At 40.8% G+C, this 18,905-nt stretch overlaps 1 protein-coding gene and 1 long non-coding RNA gene across 2 annotated transcripts in view; one reads left to right on the forward strand and one right to left on the reverse strand.

Annotated features, from left to right (window-relative positions):
• The window catches only part of SGK1 (serum/glucocorticoid regulated kinase 1), a 111,970-nt gene extending 98,755 nt beyond the window's left edge, over positions 1 to 13,215 (reverse strand). The window contains exon 1 of the mRNA XM_028509086.2: positions 12,641 to 13,215. Within this exon, the coding sequence (XP_028364887.1) occupies positions 12,641 to 12,709 (69 nt within the window). The 5' untranslated portion in view covers positions 12,710 to 13,215. The remainder of the gene's footprint in view (positions 1 to 12,640) is intronic.
• LOC118500331 lies at positions 13,032 to 13,693 on the forward strand. The gene is made up of 2 exons (XR_004902898.1): positions 13,032 to 13,111; positions 13,486 to 13,693. It is a non-coding gene; the product is annotated as an uncharacterized LOC118500331 (long non-coding RNA).
• Positions 13,694 to 18,905: the final 5,212 nt, after the last annotated feature.

The following is an 18,905-nucleotide window of genomic DNA, read 5'->3' on the forward strand; positions in this document are numbered from 1 at the left end:
CTTAGCCACCAGCCGAGCGCAGCCGAGGTGTGACACAGCCAACATCACGGGCAGACTGTCCGAATAAGTCAATGCAAAGTCTCAATCCACAGAATCACGAAGGGAAAAAAGTGGTATTTTCGATCACTAAGATTTGAGTATTTTGTAATAAATTTGGTACAGTTGATACAATGTGGAAAAATCTCCTAGGCTTTGGTGGGATAAACTGAAAACATTCTTATATTTTTACTTTGAGTCCAAGTGGTTTATATTTTATATTTTATTAAAACTGTAGAGAATAAACCTACAGTTTCAAAAGTTAGCTTTGGTCCAGTGGCTAATTTCATCTGGTCTGAAATAAGCATTTTCAAGAAGAAAAGTGAGTGGAGGAACACTTCACATTTTGTAACTGCATCTCTTCTGTGCGCTGTTTATCATCATAGTGATCCATTAGTATGACTATCTACTTTTAATATTTGCATCTAGACCTTGATAGCTGCTCTTTGCTTTTTTTGTTTCATTAAATGCCTTTTACATTGCTTTTAAAAACATCAGAGGCATTTACAATGAGATTCACATTAACAAGAGAGTTAAAAACATAGATTAAAACCGAATTCAACAACTGAGAAATTATTTCTATTTTTTATTTTTAAACATTGTTTAAAGATTTTATTTATTTATTTTTAGACAGAGGGGAAGGGAGGGAGGAGGAGAGGGGGAGAAACATCAGTGTGTGGTTGCCTCTTGAGCACCCTCTGAGAAGTTATTCCCAAAGATTTGTCTAACTTGTTCACTAAATTTACCTTTGAGTTTCCTAGCAACTGAGTTAAATGTGTGGGATTATATCATGCTAAAGTGATTTCCTTCAGAAAGGAAAAAATCTTTAATTCACTGCTAAAGTGTAAAAGGAATTTATTATGTGGATGTCTTCACAAGGAACAGTAAATGATAGAAGACTGTCTTCAAAAGAGATCTCATTTAGAATACAAATGTTCCTCCCACATGGAGTCTTAACATATGTGCCTGTTTCAAACAAAACAGAACAAAATTTAAAGGACTTCTAATTTCTATGTGGGTTTGTAGATTAATTCCCTTTCTCTTTCCCTTTTAAATCAGACATTCATAATTTCCTATCTTTTTATTTGTTTCAACAAAAATGTATTGATTATACCCAGAAGTCAAGCCCTAAGAGTATAATTATAAGTGAAAGAGAGAACTCCTGCCCTCATAGAGATCATAGTCTAAGAGGATATTGATTAATGCTGAGGACATTAATTAAATACCTACAGCAATATGTGATTATAGATTGACAGGTGTCACTAAAAAAAGTACAGAGAGCTGTAAAGAGTATTTAACAGGGAGATGTGGCCCAAGTTTCTAGGGATGGGGAGAATGAAGACAAGTATAATTTCTCATCGCCCCACTCCTACCATAAGGCCTGTCCCATGTAGGTGCTCAGTTCATGTTGGCTGTTGATGCTGCAAATGCAAAAAGGAGGGGGAGGGGGAGTTTCAACTCTAACTCTGAACCTGCTATTGGAAGGGTAATGGCTTTAGGAAGGAAGGCACTGTTATAAATTTTCACGGCTCTGAGTTTTGGGAAAGAATAAAGAGTATCACACCAGGGCTAGCTGTTAAGACATTAGATAAAAAAATGACACAGTTTGAAATTTCATCTGAATGAGGTCAGGACTCAAGGGTTACTCTCTAATGCCTGATTTAAGGTGTGGGCCTTTTTAAGTCAAAGTTGGCTAGTAGACAAATAAGACATGACTACTCCATGAATCCTGAATACAGTAAGTGCTGGGTCCTAGTTCTTACCACGTAACAGTTAATCTTTGGGGTCAAGTAGTTAAAGGAGTAAGCAGTAAGCAATTTTTTAAAACGTTCTCTATTGATATTCTTTAGAGAACTTCATTTATAGATCATTACTGGTTAGTTGCAAGCTCTTAAGTGCTACATTAGACATCCCATCATCAATCTAGCTCCTAAAGCAATATTATGTAACATTAGCAGCAGTTTTTTTTCCAGTTACTAGTCACTTTCCACCTCTCCCACATTACCATTTTTACACATATCCTTGCTTGTCAAAACTCTCTGCCTTACCTGATACTCTCAGTGTTGCAGATTTTCTGCAATAATATTTTCCAAAACTTAACTAAAATTCTTATAAGTAAAAAATGCTACCTAAGAGTCCATTCTCTTGGGAATCCTCCATTTCAGATGTAAATGAGGCTTCGATGACAAGGAAAAACCTTTGTTAATGGCTAAATTGTACCCCCCCATTCATATATATTCGACCCTTGAACAATGCAGGGGTAGGGGTACCAATCCCCAAGCAGTCAAAAATCCAAGCACAACTTTTGACTCCCTGCAAAACGTAACTATTAATAGTCTACTGTTGACCAGAAGCCTTACCACAGTAATGAACAGTAGATTAACATATTTTGTATGTTATATGCATTATATGCTGTATCCTTACAATAAAGTAAGCTAGAGAAAAGAAAACGGTATTAAGAAAATCCTAAGAGAAAGTACATTTACAATACTGTACATATCTACTGGAGAAAGGGGCTCACTTAGCTCAAACCCACGCTGTTCAAGGGCGTGCTATAGTGTAGTCCTGACCCCAGAGCCTCAGAATGTAAACGTATTTGGAGACAGGGTCTTTGGAGAGCTACTCAAGTTAAAGAAGTGGGTTCTAATCCAATACGGCTTAGTGCCCTTGTAAGAAGGGCAAATTTGGATGGATGCAAACAGAAGGGAAAAACTATAAAGATATAAGGAGAGGAAAGCCATCTGTAAGCTAAGGAGATAGGCCTGGAATAGACTCTCTCAGAGCCCTCAGAAGGATTTAACCCTGCTGACACCCTCGTTTCAGACTTCCAGCCCCCAGAACTGCGAGGTAATGCCTTTCTGTTGTTTAAACCACCCAGTTTGTGATACTTTGTTTATGGCAGCCTTCGCCAACCAGTGCAACCTATATTGCCCTGTAACAATCAAAGAGACATTGTTTTTGGAGGCTTTTCTCACTTTTAATCCAAAAATGGAATAGAAAGTTTATAATTTCATTCCATGAATTAAGTACCGTAGATGTCTTTGGTATCTAATTCCTCAACCTTTATAATGTCGTTAAACATATCCTTCAGCAGACCATTAATGTTTTCATTAATCTTTTTTAATCATAGTAAAATTGATGTGAAAGATACGAGTATTCATAAATCAAGCTCTCAACTTGTTACAAAGATTTAAAAAAATTACTTACACCCTGCATCATAACACTGACAAACTACTCATCAAAGCAGAACACAGTTCAGAGTTTATTGCTCCAATCTAGTTTCTACCAGGCTTAACCAAGCAAAGATGTCATTACATTCCTCCTTTGGGGTGTATTAGCCCATTAAGGCATTAGCCTCTGATTCTTCCTTGCTTTTATTTGTTGGAATGCCAAACAGCACCACTAGACTTGGAAGCAATGGAAATAATGCCAAGATTTTCTTTAAATTCTTACATTCTCTCTTTATCTATTCCTTCTCTATTTAACAAAGTAATTATGTTATAATTACATATGACACCTCTTCTCCAAACCCATGATTACATTATTTTTATTGATTCATTAAACATATATTATTGAGTGTCTACTTTGTATCAGGTACTTTGCACCAGGTACTCAGACAGAGCTTCGAACAGGACAGATGAAATGTCGACCCTCAGGGAGTTTATATTCCAGGTTTCAGAGGAGTTATATGAGCTTATTTTTCCATTGCTTTCCCATTGTATTGCTACTGAAACTTGCTCTGAATTTTTAACTACCATAGAAGCTATATACTCATAGTTTTCTTTCCCATACTTTTTTCTATACTGTAAACAAAATCAGTACTGGTCCAGAAAAATTCCATGTTCAGAGGAAATTCAGTCAATTTTGAGAAGGATCATTATATGGAAAAGATATTTGTGACTAATAAACATTGAAAATATATTTTTACCTAATAAACTCTCTTTTCCCCCCTCCTTGACATATTTTAATGTTGGTCCTGTAAAGACTTGAGTCTTAAAATGTTTCAACTGTTTGGGGAACCTTTTCACCTTGCTATTTCTAGAAACTAAAATCTTTGAATGGCCAAGGTGTTCTATATTGGACAATTTCATTCTAACAGACTCAGGTGGCAGGATATTCCTGAAGCCACTGGGTTAGGAAAACACAAGTTCTCTGTTTTTTAAGGAGCATGAGTCTAGGGGTATTTCACTTCAGGCTTTTCTGTCTTTTGAGTTGATGTGAGCTCATCCTCCAGAGACAGAAGAAAGAGAAGAGAAAGGTGAGAGAGAGAGGGAGAGAGAGGGGGGTGGGGGAGAGGAAGAAGAAGAAGAAGAAGAAGAAGAAGAAGAAGAAGAAGAAGAAGAAGAAGAAGAAGAAGGAGAAGGAGAAGGAGAAGGAGAAGGAGAAGAAGAAGAAGAAGGAGAAGGGGAAGAAGAAAACGATGGAGGAGGAGGAGAAGAGAAAAAAGGAAGAACCATAAGAGGGTAGACCCTAAAAAAGCCTCGGAATTATCTTCTGGAGGGTGGGCCCTTTGTAGTATAGGCTTCCTCCTCTAGGTGAGTGTTTTAGGAGCCCATCTGTATCAGTGTGCCAGCTGGCATTGTTGTGAGAGGCTGGGTAATTTATGAGCACACCTGCCTACAGCACTTTGAATGTTTAGCAGTTTTTCACCAAAATATGGCATGACCCTCATGCCCTATCCTCCCTACTTATCTGATCTTACCCCAAATGAATGTTCTTTTTTTTTCTCCAGATGACAGAAGTCCTCAAAGGGAAACATTTTGCCCATATAGAAGAGGTGAAACAAAAAATGGCAGAAGCACTAAACAGCATCAAAATCGAAGAGTTCAAAAACTGTTTTTGAGCCATGGAAAAAATGTCTTGATGGCTGTGTCATATCACGTGGAGAGTAGTTTGAAAGTGACTGCAGTTTAAACATGTGAGGATAAATACAGCCCTGGCTGGTGTGCCCAATTGGATTGAGCGCCAGCCTGCAAACTGAGGTCACAGGTTCAATTTGAGGTCAGGGCACATGCCTGGGTTGCAGGCCAGGTCCTCAGTTGAGGATGCACGGTAGGCAACTGATCACTGCTTCTCTCATACATCAATGTTTCTGTCCCTCTTTCTGCCTCCCTCCCCCTCTCTCTAAAAACAAATAAAAATAAAAGAACCATTTAAAAAAGAACAAATAATTTTTTATTTATAAATCATCTGAGTAGTCATTCCTAAGCAAATGGCATTTTGGGTGAATGCCCTGACCTAGGCAGGGAAAACCAACTAAGGTAACGCCAATGCTATAAAAATAGGTAAGTGGACTCTTCCCAGGAAAATGTCACAGCAGGCTCTGGACAGAAATTAGAGTAATATTTTGGCATCTTGCACTACCAAGGGGAAGATTCTCCTACCACCCTAGTTACAGCCTTGATTTTTATTTCCTTCTGTTGCAAATACTTATGAAGTAATTATAGAATGCTGTGAAGAAATAGGTGTGAAAGTAAACAAATAATTGTAATCCTTTCTCCAAATGCCTGAGCAGCTGCATAAGGAAGCCAAGGTGGTCCTTAATGTGACTTGCTGTCTGTTTTTGTCCTTCTCCTGACTCCTCCTCTTCCTTTTACTCATAATCTTTTAAAATTTGCCAGCTTCACTGTGTAGTCTGCCAGAGAAGCCTGACCACTTAGTGGGTACATCTGCCCTTAGGCCAAGGCCAAGGGCAGGGGGTTGAAAATGCTCTCCTCATTTTTGGGCTAGGAGAGTGCACTGAGGCTAAGGGTGAAAGTAGTTTGCTTTCTCAACAGAAAGGACGTGGAGAGATCCAAGTGCATAGTCCTTTTGCCCTGTGAACCTAACTTTCTTAAATTCCATAGAAGGAATGAAGGTCCTTATTCCCATGTCGGTGAGGAGACAATTCCACACTCAGACAAGGTGACAAGTCAGGAACTAAGTCTGTAGTAAGCAGGCAGAAAACGGCATTCCACTGGAAGGTTTGCAGTCTTCTCCTTATCTGCCAGGGTTAAGAATGTTGATATTTACTATTTAACTGTTTGGGCTCGCTTCTAAAAAAATAGCTATGCATTTGGAAAAAAAAACACACTTTAAAGCATGCCTCCACATAATTTCCTCTAGTAAACCATCTTTATTTAGCTTGACCTAAATTTCTAATTAAACTTTTCTATTGATCCAATTGCCATATGCTTTTCTAACCAGAAATTTCCAACTGGGGATGTGCATTTCAATGGCTCTTCCCCCCTTCCTCCATTTTCAATTTGCTTTTATCTCAGTAAACATTTATAGATCACGAAATATGGGTCAGCTCATGTTATTTCTTACTCCAGTGAAATATATGACACCAACACTTCAACATCAGTTCTTCAAAAAAATTTTTTAAAAACTTTCAAGGAATTCTGCTACAATTTTCATTCAAAATATTTCCCAAGCACTATAGCGGGATAAGAGCCTAGCTCTCATAAGGCTGCTGAGGTGACACATGTCTGCTACATGAGAACGGCTTCTCACCTGCACTCTGTGGTGACTCCCCTGCAGAGCCAACCTAGCCAGACAAAGTCACCCTGCTCTGCTGATCCGAACCCTCACCCTCAGAGGCTTGGTGGGGGAAGTGGAAAATGTATGCTGAGTTCAAACTCTTTTCACACTCAGTGGCTCCTAGGACCACATTGAAAAGGAGGAAGAATAATTGTTGGGCAGATGTTTCTATAATCCTAGGTAGCTGAATACATAATGCAGAGCTGTATATTGTTGAAGTCAATGATTTGTATTAGTATAAAAGAAAAAGAGATGAATCAATCATTACCATACTTCTGTTTTGTCTGGCCTAGCAGGACACACATTATAGAAAAGAAATTGTGCTATGGGCACCGGTCAGCAAACAAGCTAAGGTCCAGGCTCCCTAAGTACCTGCCAGTTATTAAGGGTAGCAACGCCTGTCTTTGAACCAGATTTAAGTTAATTATCATAGTCTTCCTTTATATACAACCCATATCCAAACCCAGAACTAAAATGCATTTGATTCCTAAGCCATTAATCTTTTTCAAGGAGGAAGAAGGGGGAGGAGGAGGTCAAGACAATGGCGTGGGGGCAAATTTTTACATGAATTTATTCACTCATTTCATTCATACTTTCACTTAACAAATGTGGTTTGAATAAGCAGGGGATATGTGAACAGGTGACAGGGGTCGCTGTGCTCAGGGTCACCAACAGCACTGCACACGGCCCCAGTCACACCGCACTGTAATATCAGGACTGTCTGTTCACCTGTGGCTCCCACTGGTGTGCTGCGTTGTTGGAGCTCACACAGGAGGGACTCGGCTCAGAGTTTAGCTACTTCTGAAGAAAGCTCAGTGGAAGCCACCATGGAGTCGCTACCATGGTTCTAGGAGGTATGATCAAATGCATCTTGGAGAAATCTGAGTATGATCAAATACATCTGATTTGTTGGAAAGCATTCTTAGAGCCCTCAGGAGTCCCTGGGGAAATGTATCTCTCCGTAGCTATAGCTACCACCCCTTCCACCCTCAAACGCTCTGGACCGTCTTCACAGGTAGTTTCCAGCGGGGAGAGCCAACCCTGCAGCTGCGTTAGTGTCCCAGATGTTCGTTCCCGAGATGCAAACGTAAAGACTGGCTGAGTTCGAATTCTGCTGCAGCTCTCCCCAGCAGTATGACCTGGACCAGTTACTCAACCTCTCTCACCCTCAGTTTCTTTCACAGTAAGATGGCATAGTGGAGTGATTGTGAGGATTACCCTCATAAAACACCTTCAATAGTGACTGACCCTTAGCTTAGTAAGCACTCAATGAATGTTGGAATCCTCTGAAAAGACATCAAAGATTTCACGTAAGAAAAGGACCTTTGTTATCATTCCAATGCAGATGCCTTTAAGCAGATGTAGTAGAACAGTAAAGGAAAGTGAAATGTGGAGGCGTGCTATTATTCATGGAACAGTTGTGGAAAATAAGCACTTCAGAGGCACCTGATTTCATTTCTCAGCTCTGTGAGAGTCAACATCACAGCCTGGCTGCAAACTTTTGCTTGGTTCCCCATCACTTTTAGAGAAAGGAGGAAGCTGGAGGCCATCCTACCTTTTCACTTCTCCTCTGACCAGCCGGGACTGTTTAACGTCAGCAGGCAGGCTGGAGAGTGGTTCAGAATACGGACTCTGGAGCCCGGGGCTTTGGTCCACACCCTGACTCTGCCACTGACTTGCCGTGTGAATTAGGGCTCGTTCCTGCACCTCAACACACCTCAGTTTCTTTACCTGTGAGACCAGGGCAACAATAGTGGCTACCTTCGGTTCCTTTTGTTTGTGAGAATGTAAATATGTAATATACTTAAGCCTCTCAGAATGTGCCCAGGAATATAAGTGTTGTATAAATAATTGTTATTATAAAATTTGTTGTTATTAAAATACAATACAAGAGATTGTTCACAAAATCATAAAGAGTGCATCAAGACAGAAGTGTCTTGCCAAAGGTTGTGGTCACTATGCAGTTAGCTCTATGAAGACAAGAACTGGGTTTCGTTCCTTCTTTTTGTTAAAAAAAAAATAAAGCAAACGAATGCAGGAGGCATAGAGCACTAGATCTGGACGGGAAAACCCTCCCTGCGAGGGGCGGAGGAGCGCCGTTCTAATTGGAGTAGGCGGTTCACCTGCCCGGTACGCAGTTTCTTCATCTTTCAAATGGGAAGGTCCGATGAGAAGGGCTCTAAGGTTCGTTCCGAGTCCAAAACTTTCTGTGTCTAGATGCCCTTTGAAACTTTACAAAAGCTCATGTAATTATGGCAGTGGAAGTCGTTTTTACCTACAGTGTTTCCAAAATGGATTATCAAGTTGGAGATCTTGTCATTTGTTTGTGTTTTGTGACTCACAATGAAAGAATGTGGATCACAAACAAATCTTTAAATGCGTGAAAATGAATTATCTTCAGCACAACTGATTAACGTTTAAAGCACTTGGATTGTAAGGGTAAACTGGTATGGACTTTTTTTACCCATTCATCATAAATAAATTTTTTAAAGATTTTATTTATTTTTATTTTTGGAGAGGGAAGGGAGGGAGAAAGAGAGAGAGGGAGATAGAGAAACATCAATGTGCGGTTGCTGGGGGTCATGGCCTGCAACCCAGGCATGTACCCTGACTGGGAATCGAACCTGCTACACTTTGGTTCGCAGCCCGCACTCAATCCACTGAGCTACGCCAGCCAGGGCATAAATGAATTTTTTAGAGACTCTAACAATAAAACATCATCCATAGGTATCTAATGCTTATTTATTAACCCAGAGAGAATGGAAGTACCGCATTTTTCAGACCATAAGATGCACCTAGGTTTTAGAGGAGGAAAATAGGAAAAAATTTTTTGAAGCAAAAAATGTGGTAAAGCATTTAATAACATAAATAACATAATATGTCACCAATGTAAATGTAAACAGAACTCAATAGCAGCATTAACAACCATTATTCCTCCCAAATTTGCCGGGGGGTGTCGGGGGCGGGGGAGTGTGTCTTATAGCCCCAAAAATACATAGAACTCTTAACTGAGTTTAGCTTAGCAACTTTCCACTAAATAAAAATAAACCAATTTAGTTGAGCTTTTAAGACAGCAGGGCGGAAAGCTAAGTCCACAGGGTTTGCGGGAACAAGCGCCGGGGCTGCATGCCCTCAGACCGCGCCCCTGGAAGTCAGGCCCCCGGAGCTGCCTTGGCCACTGGCACTACTGAGGGCTGGGAAGGAGCTTCAGGAGGCTTGTCTGTCTTCACAGGTCTGATACATTGGGGTGTGGTGTAAGAATTTGAGCAGGGAGAAAAATCAAGAGTCTGTTACAGAAAAAAAGGAAGAGAGGGTGATTTGAAATAGAAGACTGAATTAAGAATACGGTCTTTGGGTCAAACAAGGTTTAAATTTTAGCTTTGCCACTTTTTAGCCATGTGGACTTGGTTGCTAAAGTCTCTAAGCTACACTTCGCACATTTAATAATTTTTCCTACTTCATAGGTTTGCTGGGAGGATTAAATGAAATAATATACGCAAAGCACCAGGCCCATGATGTCTAAAACATAATAAGCACACGATAAATGAATGGCTTCACTTACTCCCTGGGTCAATGGCAGGGGCAGATAATGTGTATTCTCTTTCGGTGAGCCTCTCATGCTCCATTTGGAATGTCTCAGAGGGTACAGGAAGCACTACTGAGGCTTTCTGTAATCAAAGTTTGGGTTCAAACCTCAGTCTCTTTTAAGTAAGCCCTCAAAAAACCTATGGTTTTCCCCTTCAAGACCCATTCACAGGTTTATGTGGGCACTGGCCAAGGGTTCACTTTGTAAGACCGTCCTGCTAGGTTAAAAGTAACATGTGCAGAAATGTGTGTAACCCCAACACCAGAATATAGAAAAATGGCGACCCAGAATGTGAATGTGTGTGTAAATGCACTGAAAGGCCTGGAAAGTGGGGGCAGCCACAGTGTAACCACTGTCACTTCCGGGGAAGGAAGGAAGATTGGGGAGGAAAATGGGTATTGTCTTAACGTTATACACTTTTATTTATGCATTAGTTGTGTGATTAAAAACCAAAGCAAATGAACAGAAAAGCAAAACCCAAAATAAAGTCATCCCTAAACTGAACCAGTAGATAAGACCTGAGGAATTGGCCCCTGGACTGTCATGACTAGGCACAAGGTCATCTTCTGCTTCATGTGCCATCCTTGAGGGGTGAGGAAAGCAGGACGGGGGATTTGTGATCCTCTCTCCAGCAAGTGAGAGACACAGGTTCAAGGCAGGTGAAGCTGCCTGCCAGATTTTGGTGTAAACTTCTTTCTCTCTGCATGTGCTCAGGTAAGACATCAGTACCCTGGCTAGTTCTTCGCAAAATTCAAGGTCTACAGAGGCACCAGCTGAAGGCTATTGGTGAAGTATGCTTGTAAATAACAACAGCAACAACAGGTCAATTAGTATATCAATTAGTACATTTCAATAGAAGAAGGAAGGAAGGAAGGAAGGAAGGAAGGAAGGAAGGAACTTTAAAAAATCTATTTGACAACTACTTAGTAAATCAGATATCCCTGCTGATGAATTTTACATTATCACCAACCCCCAGCCCCTCCCACCAATACCACCAAATAAACAAATTAACTAAAAGAGAGTAAAGAGTTTAAGTACCGAAGTATGGGCTATGGCATTTTTTTTTTATCAGCAAAACATTTGTTTGCTGTTGGAAGTTAACTTTTCACAAAGGGCCCTTTCCTTGCAAAAATGTTTTCACCACTGGGAAAACTAAGAAGCATTGTGGGGCTGTGAAAAATTGCACCCACTTGCTTTGATTCAGCTTGATGTCTGCACTAGCAAGGGACCTATCTCGCGGGGTGATCGGGCTCCATGAGCCGCAGCCAGGGAGGGGTGGTTTTGCTTTGGTTTTAACACATACGTTTTGGCTCAAGGACTTGAAGGTGCTTAACTGAACAGAACTCAGTCAAAGGCACGTGGGAGCCTGTGCTGGCCTCTGGCTGGACCTGACATGCCGTCTTCCCTGCTTGCCCAGTTAGTGCAGGGAGGTAGCCCAGCCCAGTCTGTAATGCACTGTGTTCTGCTGGTGGCTTAAGTGAAGGACTGCATCAGGAGCAGCACAGCAAGGACCTGAATGAAGTACCAATGAATGGAGAGAGCTATGTTGATGGTATTAAATAGGACGGGGCAGCTGGAGGCTGAAGGCAGCTTCTGTTGCTTAAGAAACTCTCCATAAAAGGGTCAGTCATTGGCCCCTCAATGATTATTCATTTCTTACCTCCCACTAGTGTAGAAATGTGTAGATTTATGTACACCACCAGTGCGACCACGACAATGAACCGAGTTTATTATGAAACACACACAGAAATAAAAATCTTTTTTCTCATGTATTAACCAATGTAGCATTAATACTATGAATGGAAGAACAAGGAATTTAAGACATAAATGTATACCCAACAGCAGAACCTGTTATTATCACTTGAATTCAGATCACCCACTGCTCTAAAAGAAAAGCAGTCATACTGAGCAAAATTAAGGGAACTGGAAACAGAGGATTTGACATGCTGGATTCCATCATTTCTGCAAAAGGTCACTCTAGTCCTCTGCTATTTTTACCATGGATACAGTCAGCAAGTCATTGGCTGAATGGATCTGGGAAGCCAGAGCTGCCGCTTCCGAGGGATGAGGATGATAATGCAGCACTTGAGACTGAGTGAATGCAAGGGGTGGGAAAAGTTGAGCCCTTCAAAGACAAGACAGAGAGCTGCTGAATTAGTCCCTGACTAAATTACTAGCCATAACTGTATCCAGGCCAACTCACTCCAAAACTGCCTGCAATCTTGCGGCTTTGATTGAGAAATTCCCCTTCCAGCTCAAATCCTTCTTAAGGTGCCCCACTCCAAACCCCTCCTCTCAAAGCAACTCTTCCTAGGCACCCCCTCCCCCAGAAAGAAAATTTACATCAAGGGGGGTATATTTCCCAGCTGGACCCCTGCCACCAGAAGCAGGGCTTTCTTTCAGCGCTGGGCAACACACCTTAGGCTTACCTCAAGCAAGCAATTACAAGCATTTAAGAGAAGAGCAGAAAACAAAAGAAACAAAACCTATTCTTACCCGCTTCTTAAAAAATTGGAAAGCTGAGCACTTCTTGACTGGGAATCCATTCATGTCTTTGTTTACCATTTTCCACAGTGAGAAGTTCACAGTTATAGATCCAGGGTGGCACGCGCCTGGTTAGTGCATCTGCTTCCCGGGTTCCCTCCTAGAGACAGTTAATGAAGACGGAGCAGGACGGAGAATCCAGAGGGGCGCAGGTAAGTCCTCACTCACACATTCTGCAGCAGCGGCTACTGCAGCAACCTCACCCTACTCTCAGTGGCCACCGGCAGTGGCTTTCCTCTTTCCGTCATTGTTCCGAAACAGAAACACATGCATCACTGTTAAGCGACTCTGGGATGCAGCAGATTCCTGGGAGACGCCGCGGCTGCTGCTAGCTGCTACGTGAGAGAAGTTCCCCCACCCTGCGCGCCCCCAGCTACCTGGCTGCTCTGCAGCTGGTGCAGTGAACGAGTCTCGCTGCTCCAGGTGATGCACTCCTGGGGGCTGCTCCCGAGGAGAGCTGTTTTTGATTGTGCAAGTTCCAGTGGGAGCTGTAGTTAAGCAGCTGAGAGAAGGAGTGAGAAAGAGCAGAAGCCAGAGGGAGGGAGGGAGAGCCGCGCCAGAAAGGCAGAGGCAGAGAGAAAGCTCTGCTGAAAGACGAAAGGATTCATGAATATCTGAACAGCGGATGGAGAGGGCACTGGCTCAGGACGCACGGAAGAGCAGTTGACTCCCTGAGGGAGGGCCACTTTAATAGCTTTTTCTGGTTGTTGTTGGGAATCATTTAAATTAGAATTTCATATAAGATACAGACCATTTTCATGTTGTGCTCATTCAAATTCTTTTGTTACGTATTCCAGAGGAAAAGCCTCTCAATGGGAATGGAATCATATTTATTCCTGATCTGCCCGAATGCGCAGAAAAAAGAAAGTGCAGGCACAGGCATGACAATGGATGCTCTCTCTGGATGCAGAGACTCTGAGAGAGAGGGGGCATCCTCTGCCTCCTCCTCACAACACAGTAGCAACAGTGAAGGCAGTTGTGTCTGTTTCACTAAAGAAGCCCGTTAAAAACAGGAGCACAATACATACACAAAGTGTGCTGTGAAGAAACACCAAGAGCACCACCAAAAAGTCTTACGAATCCATTTAATGGAGAAGGACTGCTGAAGAAGAGAGTAAAGCATTTTACTTATCAAGGGAAAATCTGCCCCTAGAATCCTTACTCCTGTTATCTTTGCCTATTAAATTCATTTTTTAAATAGCCATTTAGTTTGTGCATGTCCTATTTTTCCATTTCTACTTTTTGATGTTGATGTTTTAGGGAGACTTTTAAAAATTGGAGTTGATAAGAATAGAGAGAGCACAGAAAATAAACTTGGCATCTGATCAGGCACTGCTCCAGCCTCGATGTGTGGCTTTCTGCCAGGCACCTGAACTCCCTGCGCCTCTCAGGGGGCGCCTCATCCACGGGATGGAGGCAACCACTCATTCATTCCCCCATTCACTCATTCACCTGCTTAGTCATTCTCTTGTTCACTGTGCCATTCCATTTGTCCATCTAATCCAATCCAAACATAGCCCGTGCTCCCAGGATGGGGTGACAGCCTTTTCACAGTCACCATGAGGGAACATAATCCATAAGTAAGGGAAAGGCACAATGCCTACCTGAAAAAACCAGCCTCATTAAAAACAACCTACCTAACGTTGTCAACGTACTTACATGACAGTCTCTGGTAAGAAGAGAAAAGTACAGGTTTACTGAGGAAGAGATGCATTGATTTCTTTCCATTGGAATACAAATATCTACAGTTGGACCAGTTTTAAAATAAATAACAATGAATTCTTATTTGCTAAATGCTTTGAACTTTACAAAAGAAATGTTACAATGCAACCAAATGATGGCATTATGGCTAAAGGAAAATAAACTATTCATTTTAGAGAGACTGGTTAAGTGGTCCAAGATGCAAGGTACGTTAATCTGTAACATTGATAGGTTTTGTGTTTTTTCTAAAGAGTTCATTTAAAATTCTAGTAATTTTTGAGGATAATAAAAATGTTCTTTGTCACAATAATGGTAGTGGTTATATAAGTATGCATTTGTCGAAACTCATCAAACTTTATACATAAAAAAAAACAAGAAAACTCTGCTGTATGTAAATTATAGTTCAATAGACCTGATTTAAAAGAAAATCATGGCCATTTACATTCTTTCCAGTTCTCCCACCAGTATTTGCACAGGGATTTGTTGAGTTTGAGTGCTATGTGGGAGGGTCTCTCTAAGCATCTGGTGGGAAGCCAGTGCTAGGGCCCTTGTCCTGATTCCACACTGGCCTAGCATGCTTACTGGCTTTAAGAACTGCATGCTTATTTGGGGAGAAGAGAGGATGGCTAATAGAAACTATGAGGGAAGAGGTCCTGATTAATCCCTATTCCTCCTCCCCACTATATGCCACCCCTTGGAGTTGCTGCCACTGTCACCTCACCTATGCTAGGTCCTATTGAAGGTTCTGTGACTGCAAACATCAGTGGTTTCTGTGGCTAAGAAGTCCCAGCCTGGTGAAAAAACATACTGTGACCAGAATGACATGGTGGGGTGTGTGTGTGTGTGTGTGTGTGTGTGTGTAATATAAGCATTAACATCATCTTGGTTTAGAGGGGTGGTGGGATTGGTTAGAGTGGGTTAAGGGGGCCCACAAAGTTTTCCACTTTCCTCAAAGGTTAATGTTAGTGCAGAGATTTAAAAAATGAGTAGAGGTCAGCCAGATGAAGAAGAATAGGACAAGGGTTCTCACCAGATCAGGGAGCCTATTATTTTGGACTGTATTTTAGCCATTGCAATAACAGAGAAATGTGTTAAGTACTGTGTGTTGGCTGCTCAGGGAAAAGAAGGCATCTCTTATCCCACTCTCACCTCTGTTTTCATACTAAAGCTGCCTGCAGATGGTCCCCGAGTGGCTGCTGTTCACTAACTGTCCCCTTTGCCAGGTTTGTTAATACAAAAGAACACAGACTACTGCTTATGGCAAAAAAGAAAATGACCCCTGGACTCTGACAACATTCAATTTGCATATTGGACTTGTTTTAACTTAATTAATTCATTGACTTACCTCCTCTTCTCATTAAACATCCTCATTCATTTTGTAACCCCAGCATGCAGTGCAGTGCCTGAGCTGTGCTGGGTGCTCAGTGAATGGTTTTCAAATCAATTAAGCAAAAAACTACCTAGAGCTAACATCAGTGACCCCAGCACCAGATGATTTACAGAAATTATTAAATACCTTTGAGACTTTTAAACCATTAAGTGGACTCCCATTATAACCAATGTGCTGAGCTCCAGCAAGAGCAAATGACCCTCAATCCTTACCCTTCGGTCTTTAAGCCTCAATGGCCTTGCTGCCCTGGGGGAAGACATCATTTGTATGGAAAACTCTAATGCTAAGGAGAATCCCTTGAATATTTGCTTTTCTGTAGTATATTCACTTTTCCTCCCAACAATCTTGTTTAAACTATAACCCAAAGGAAAAAATAAAGTAGCTAGAAAAGCCTGACTCCCAACACACATTTGAAGTGAAAGTGCTAAATGAATGTGGAAGATCTGCTTACGGACCTCCATTTGCTAATTTTGTGACCTTGCAGAAGTCCCTTCAGTCCACTGAGCCTCCAGTTCTTCATCCATAAAATGCTAATAAGAAAATGTACCCCTTCCACCTCATAAGGCAATCGGCAGTACCAGGTTATATATGAAAGGGCCTTGCAAAACAATAAGTAACTCTACATTCAGTTGTATGAAAATAAGAGACGTATAATGCTATAATATTTTTTAAGAAAGTTAATCTTTCCATATATTAAGGTGTTTTTGTGTGATATGTTTAGTTACTGAATGGAACGTAAACATTTTTTTATTGCACCCTGGAACATACAAGAGATAACAAATAATAAAATATCTGTCTAATGGCAAATGTCCCTAAGGACAAAGGGACACAAATAAAATACATCATAAGAAATGATTTACATTAGTTTGTAGCCTGGATGACTGGATCATACGCTTAAAAGCAGCCACAGTAGGAGTGATGTATGTAACTGGAATTAGAAAAGCTCACTGGGGATTCTGGGTTTGTTTTTATACAATGTGAAAGATCTTTTTTTAAATAAAAATGAGAATCCTTTGGTTTTACCAAATTAGATTTAATTCATGCATATATCAAAGAAAAAGTTACCAAAGAAAACCAAACCTAAAATACCAGTTAATTTATATTTGTTTGAGAGAAAGAATTAGGTACAAACTAAAAGAATCAATACTAGCATGGATTCACAGCATTTTGCTGTGAAAAGACGCAAGTAACAATGGCTTGTCTCCCCTTTTGTAGACGAGAAGTGTTGCGTACTTGTAACATGTTCATTCTTACTATGTTGAAAAGTCGCCATTCATTTTATAAACATACAGCTTCCTTATAGAGTCATTATTTACCAACTATCTTCTAATTGGCAAAAAGGTTAAAAAAATTGTGTTAACTGAGTTGATACTGTTTATTGAATGTGAAGTATGTGCTAATCACTATGCTTACAAGAAAGATAACAAAGCCATAAAAAGACTTGCATTTGTCTTGGCAAATTCAATTTGACAGTAGCATTTAGTTCATATTTAAGGCATTCAGCTTCATTCTAGGGAAATGGGTTTAGCCAGATTACCAAATAAACTTGACTTTTATTTATTTCTAGTACCTGAAGTATTTTACATGGAATTATGAAATTTACTTTCTCAGTTCAAGAGAAGCTGTAACAGCTGCTTAAAAATTCATGCTGCCTACTTATATCTCATGATTTGCTTTTTACTTGGGCCTGCTCACCCACGCTGACACCCCACCCCCAACTCACACATCTTTCTCTCTTTGTTTTTTCTTTTGTTGGCTCTATATTATAAAATGTTCCCAAAGGCATTTATGACACAGCCTCCTTGGACACAAAGGCATATAGAAATCCTCTGTTTCTTGTGGCAATGTGACAACATGTTGCCCAAGGGGACAAATCAACTTGTTAGTAATTGCTCATTTGAATATTAGTGATAATTCATTGAACATAAGCAGTGAATTTTACAGCTTTCTAAGGTTTCACACTTAACCATTCATTTCTATTCCCTTGTTTAAATGATATAAAGGATTTAGAACCTTCAAAGACAGCTTATTTTAAAGAAAATAGAGCCTTTTGAACTCTCTTTTGATCTGACTGTCCTTAGTATAGTGATATTTTGTGTCCTCAGCAGGGTATTTTCAATGTGTGGCAAGACTCTGTCATTGTAGAAGTCTCTTTGATGGAGACCTGGCAACCACACACAAACCACACGCAAACACACATGGATGCGGACACCAGGAAGGAAGAGAGCAGGTCAGCAGAGCATTCTGCAAAGGCCATTATTATCTATGATTCGAATTGCCTTCTGAATGACTTTGAAAAATGAAGGAGAAACTCTAGATGGCAATGGATTTTACAGTCCTTTTGTAAGATGTCATTTCTTTGTATTCTTAGTGATTCTTTTTTCCTCCAATACTCAACCTTTCAGATAAGTTCAATATAATTTTTAACTGAGGCCAGAAGATCACATTTTCAACTTGACTTGTTCTGAAGATGTTCGTTAGCTGCTCCTCTGGGTACGGCACGAAGGAACTGTGGTGTGGGGGTCCTCGGTCAGTGTGTCCCCGTGCTGTGTCTGTGATGGAACGGGCTTTTGTGATCAGTATGGACTGTGAAGACATCGGAGGGAACCAGTCTCCCGTACCAGGGTCTTGTTGCCTTTATCTCTATGAGCACCGTGAAATTAAAAGCTTATTTCTATAATGCCTATGTAACAAATTTGTATGAGGAGTTATAGCTACTCATGTTGATGACTCCCCTGCCCCCCCCCCTGCCATTATTGATTACAAAATCAGCCAGGTAACATCTCCCTATAAATAACCTTCTTAATCAAAAGAGATAAACTCATCCAAACCTGATTCTGGTAGTAATGAAGAATTTGATTGAATCGGAGTCATAAGGTTTACATGAATCTTTCCATCAGCACATAAAGTACAGAGATCTACTGGTAAGGAGTAGGAAGAAAGGTTTAGACATTTCCAGATGGAGTGGAAAAAATAATTTTTGGTTAAAAATAGAGTAACATTCTGAGAGCAACTGGCTACTTTGGAAACTTACGTGCAAAGAAAAGTCGCGTGCACGGTGAAAAGGCAGGCACCCCCAATGATTGGTGCAGTGGGCGCGTTCCTCATTTGGCTTGACTCTTCCTT

Source organism: Phyllostomus discolor, chromosome 4 (genome assembly GCF_004126475.2).
Source record: "Phyllostomus discolor isolate MPI-MPIP mPhyDis1 chromosome 4, mPhyDis1.pri.v3, whole genome shotgun sequence".
NCBI lineage: Eukaryota > Metazoa > Chordata > Mammalia > Chiroptera > Phyllostomidae > Phyllostomus > Phyllostomus discolor.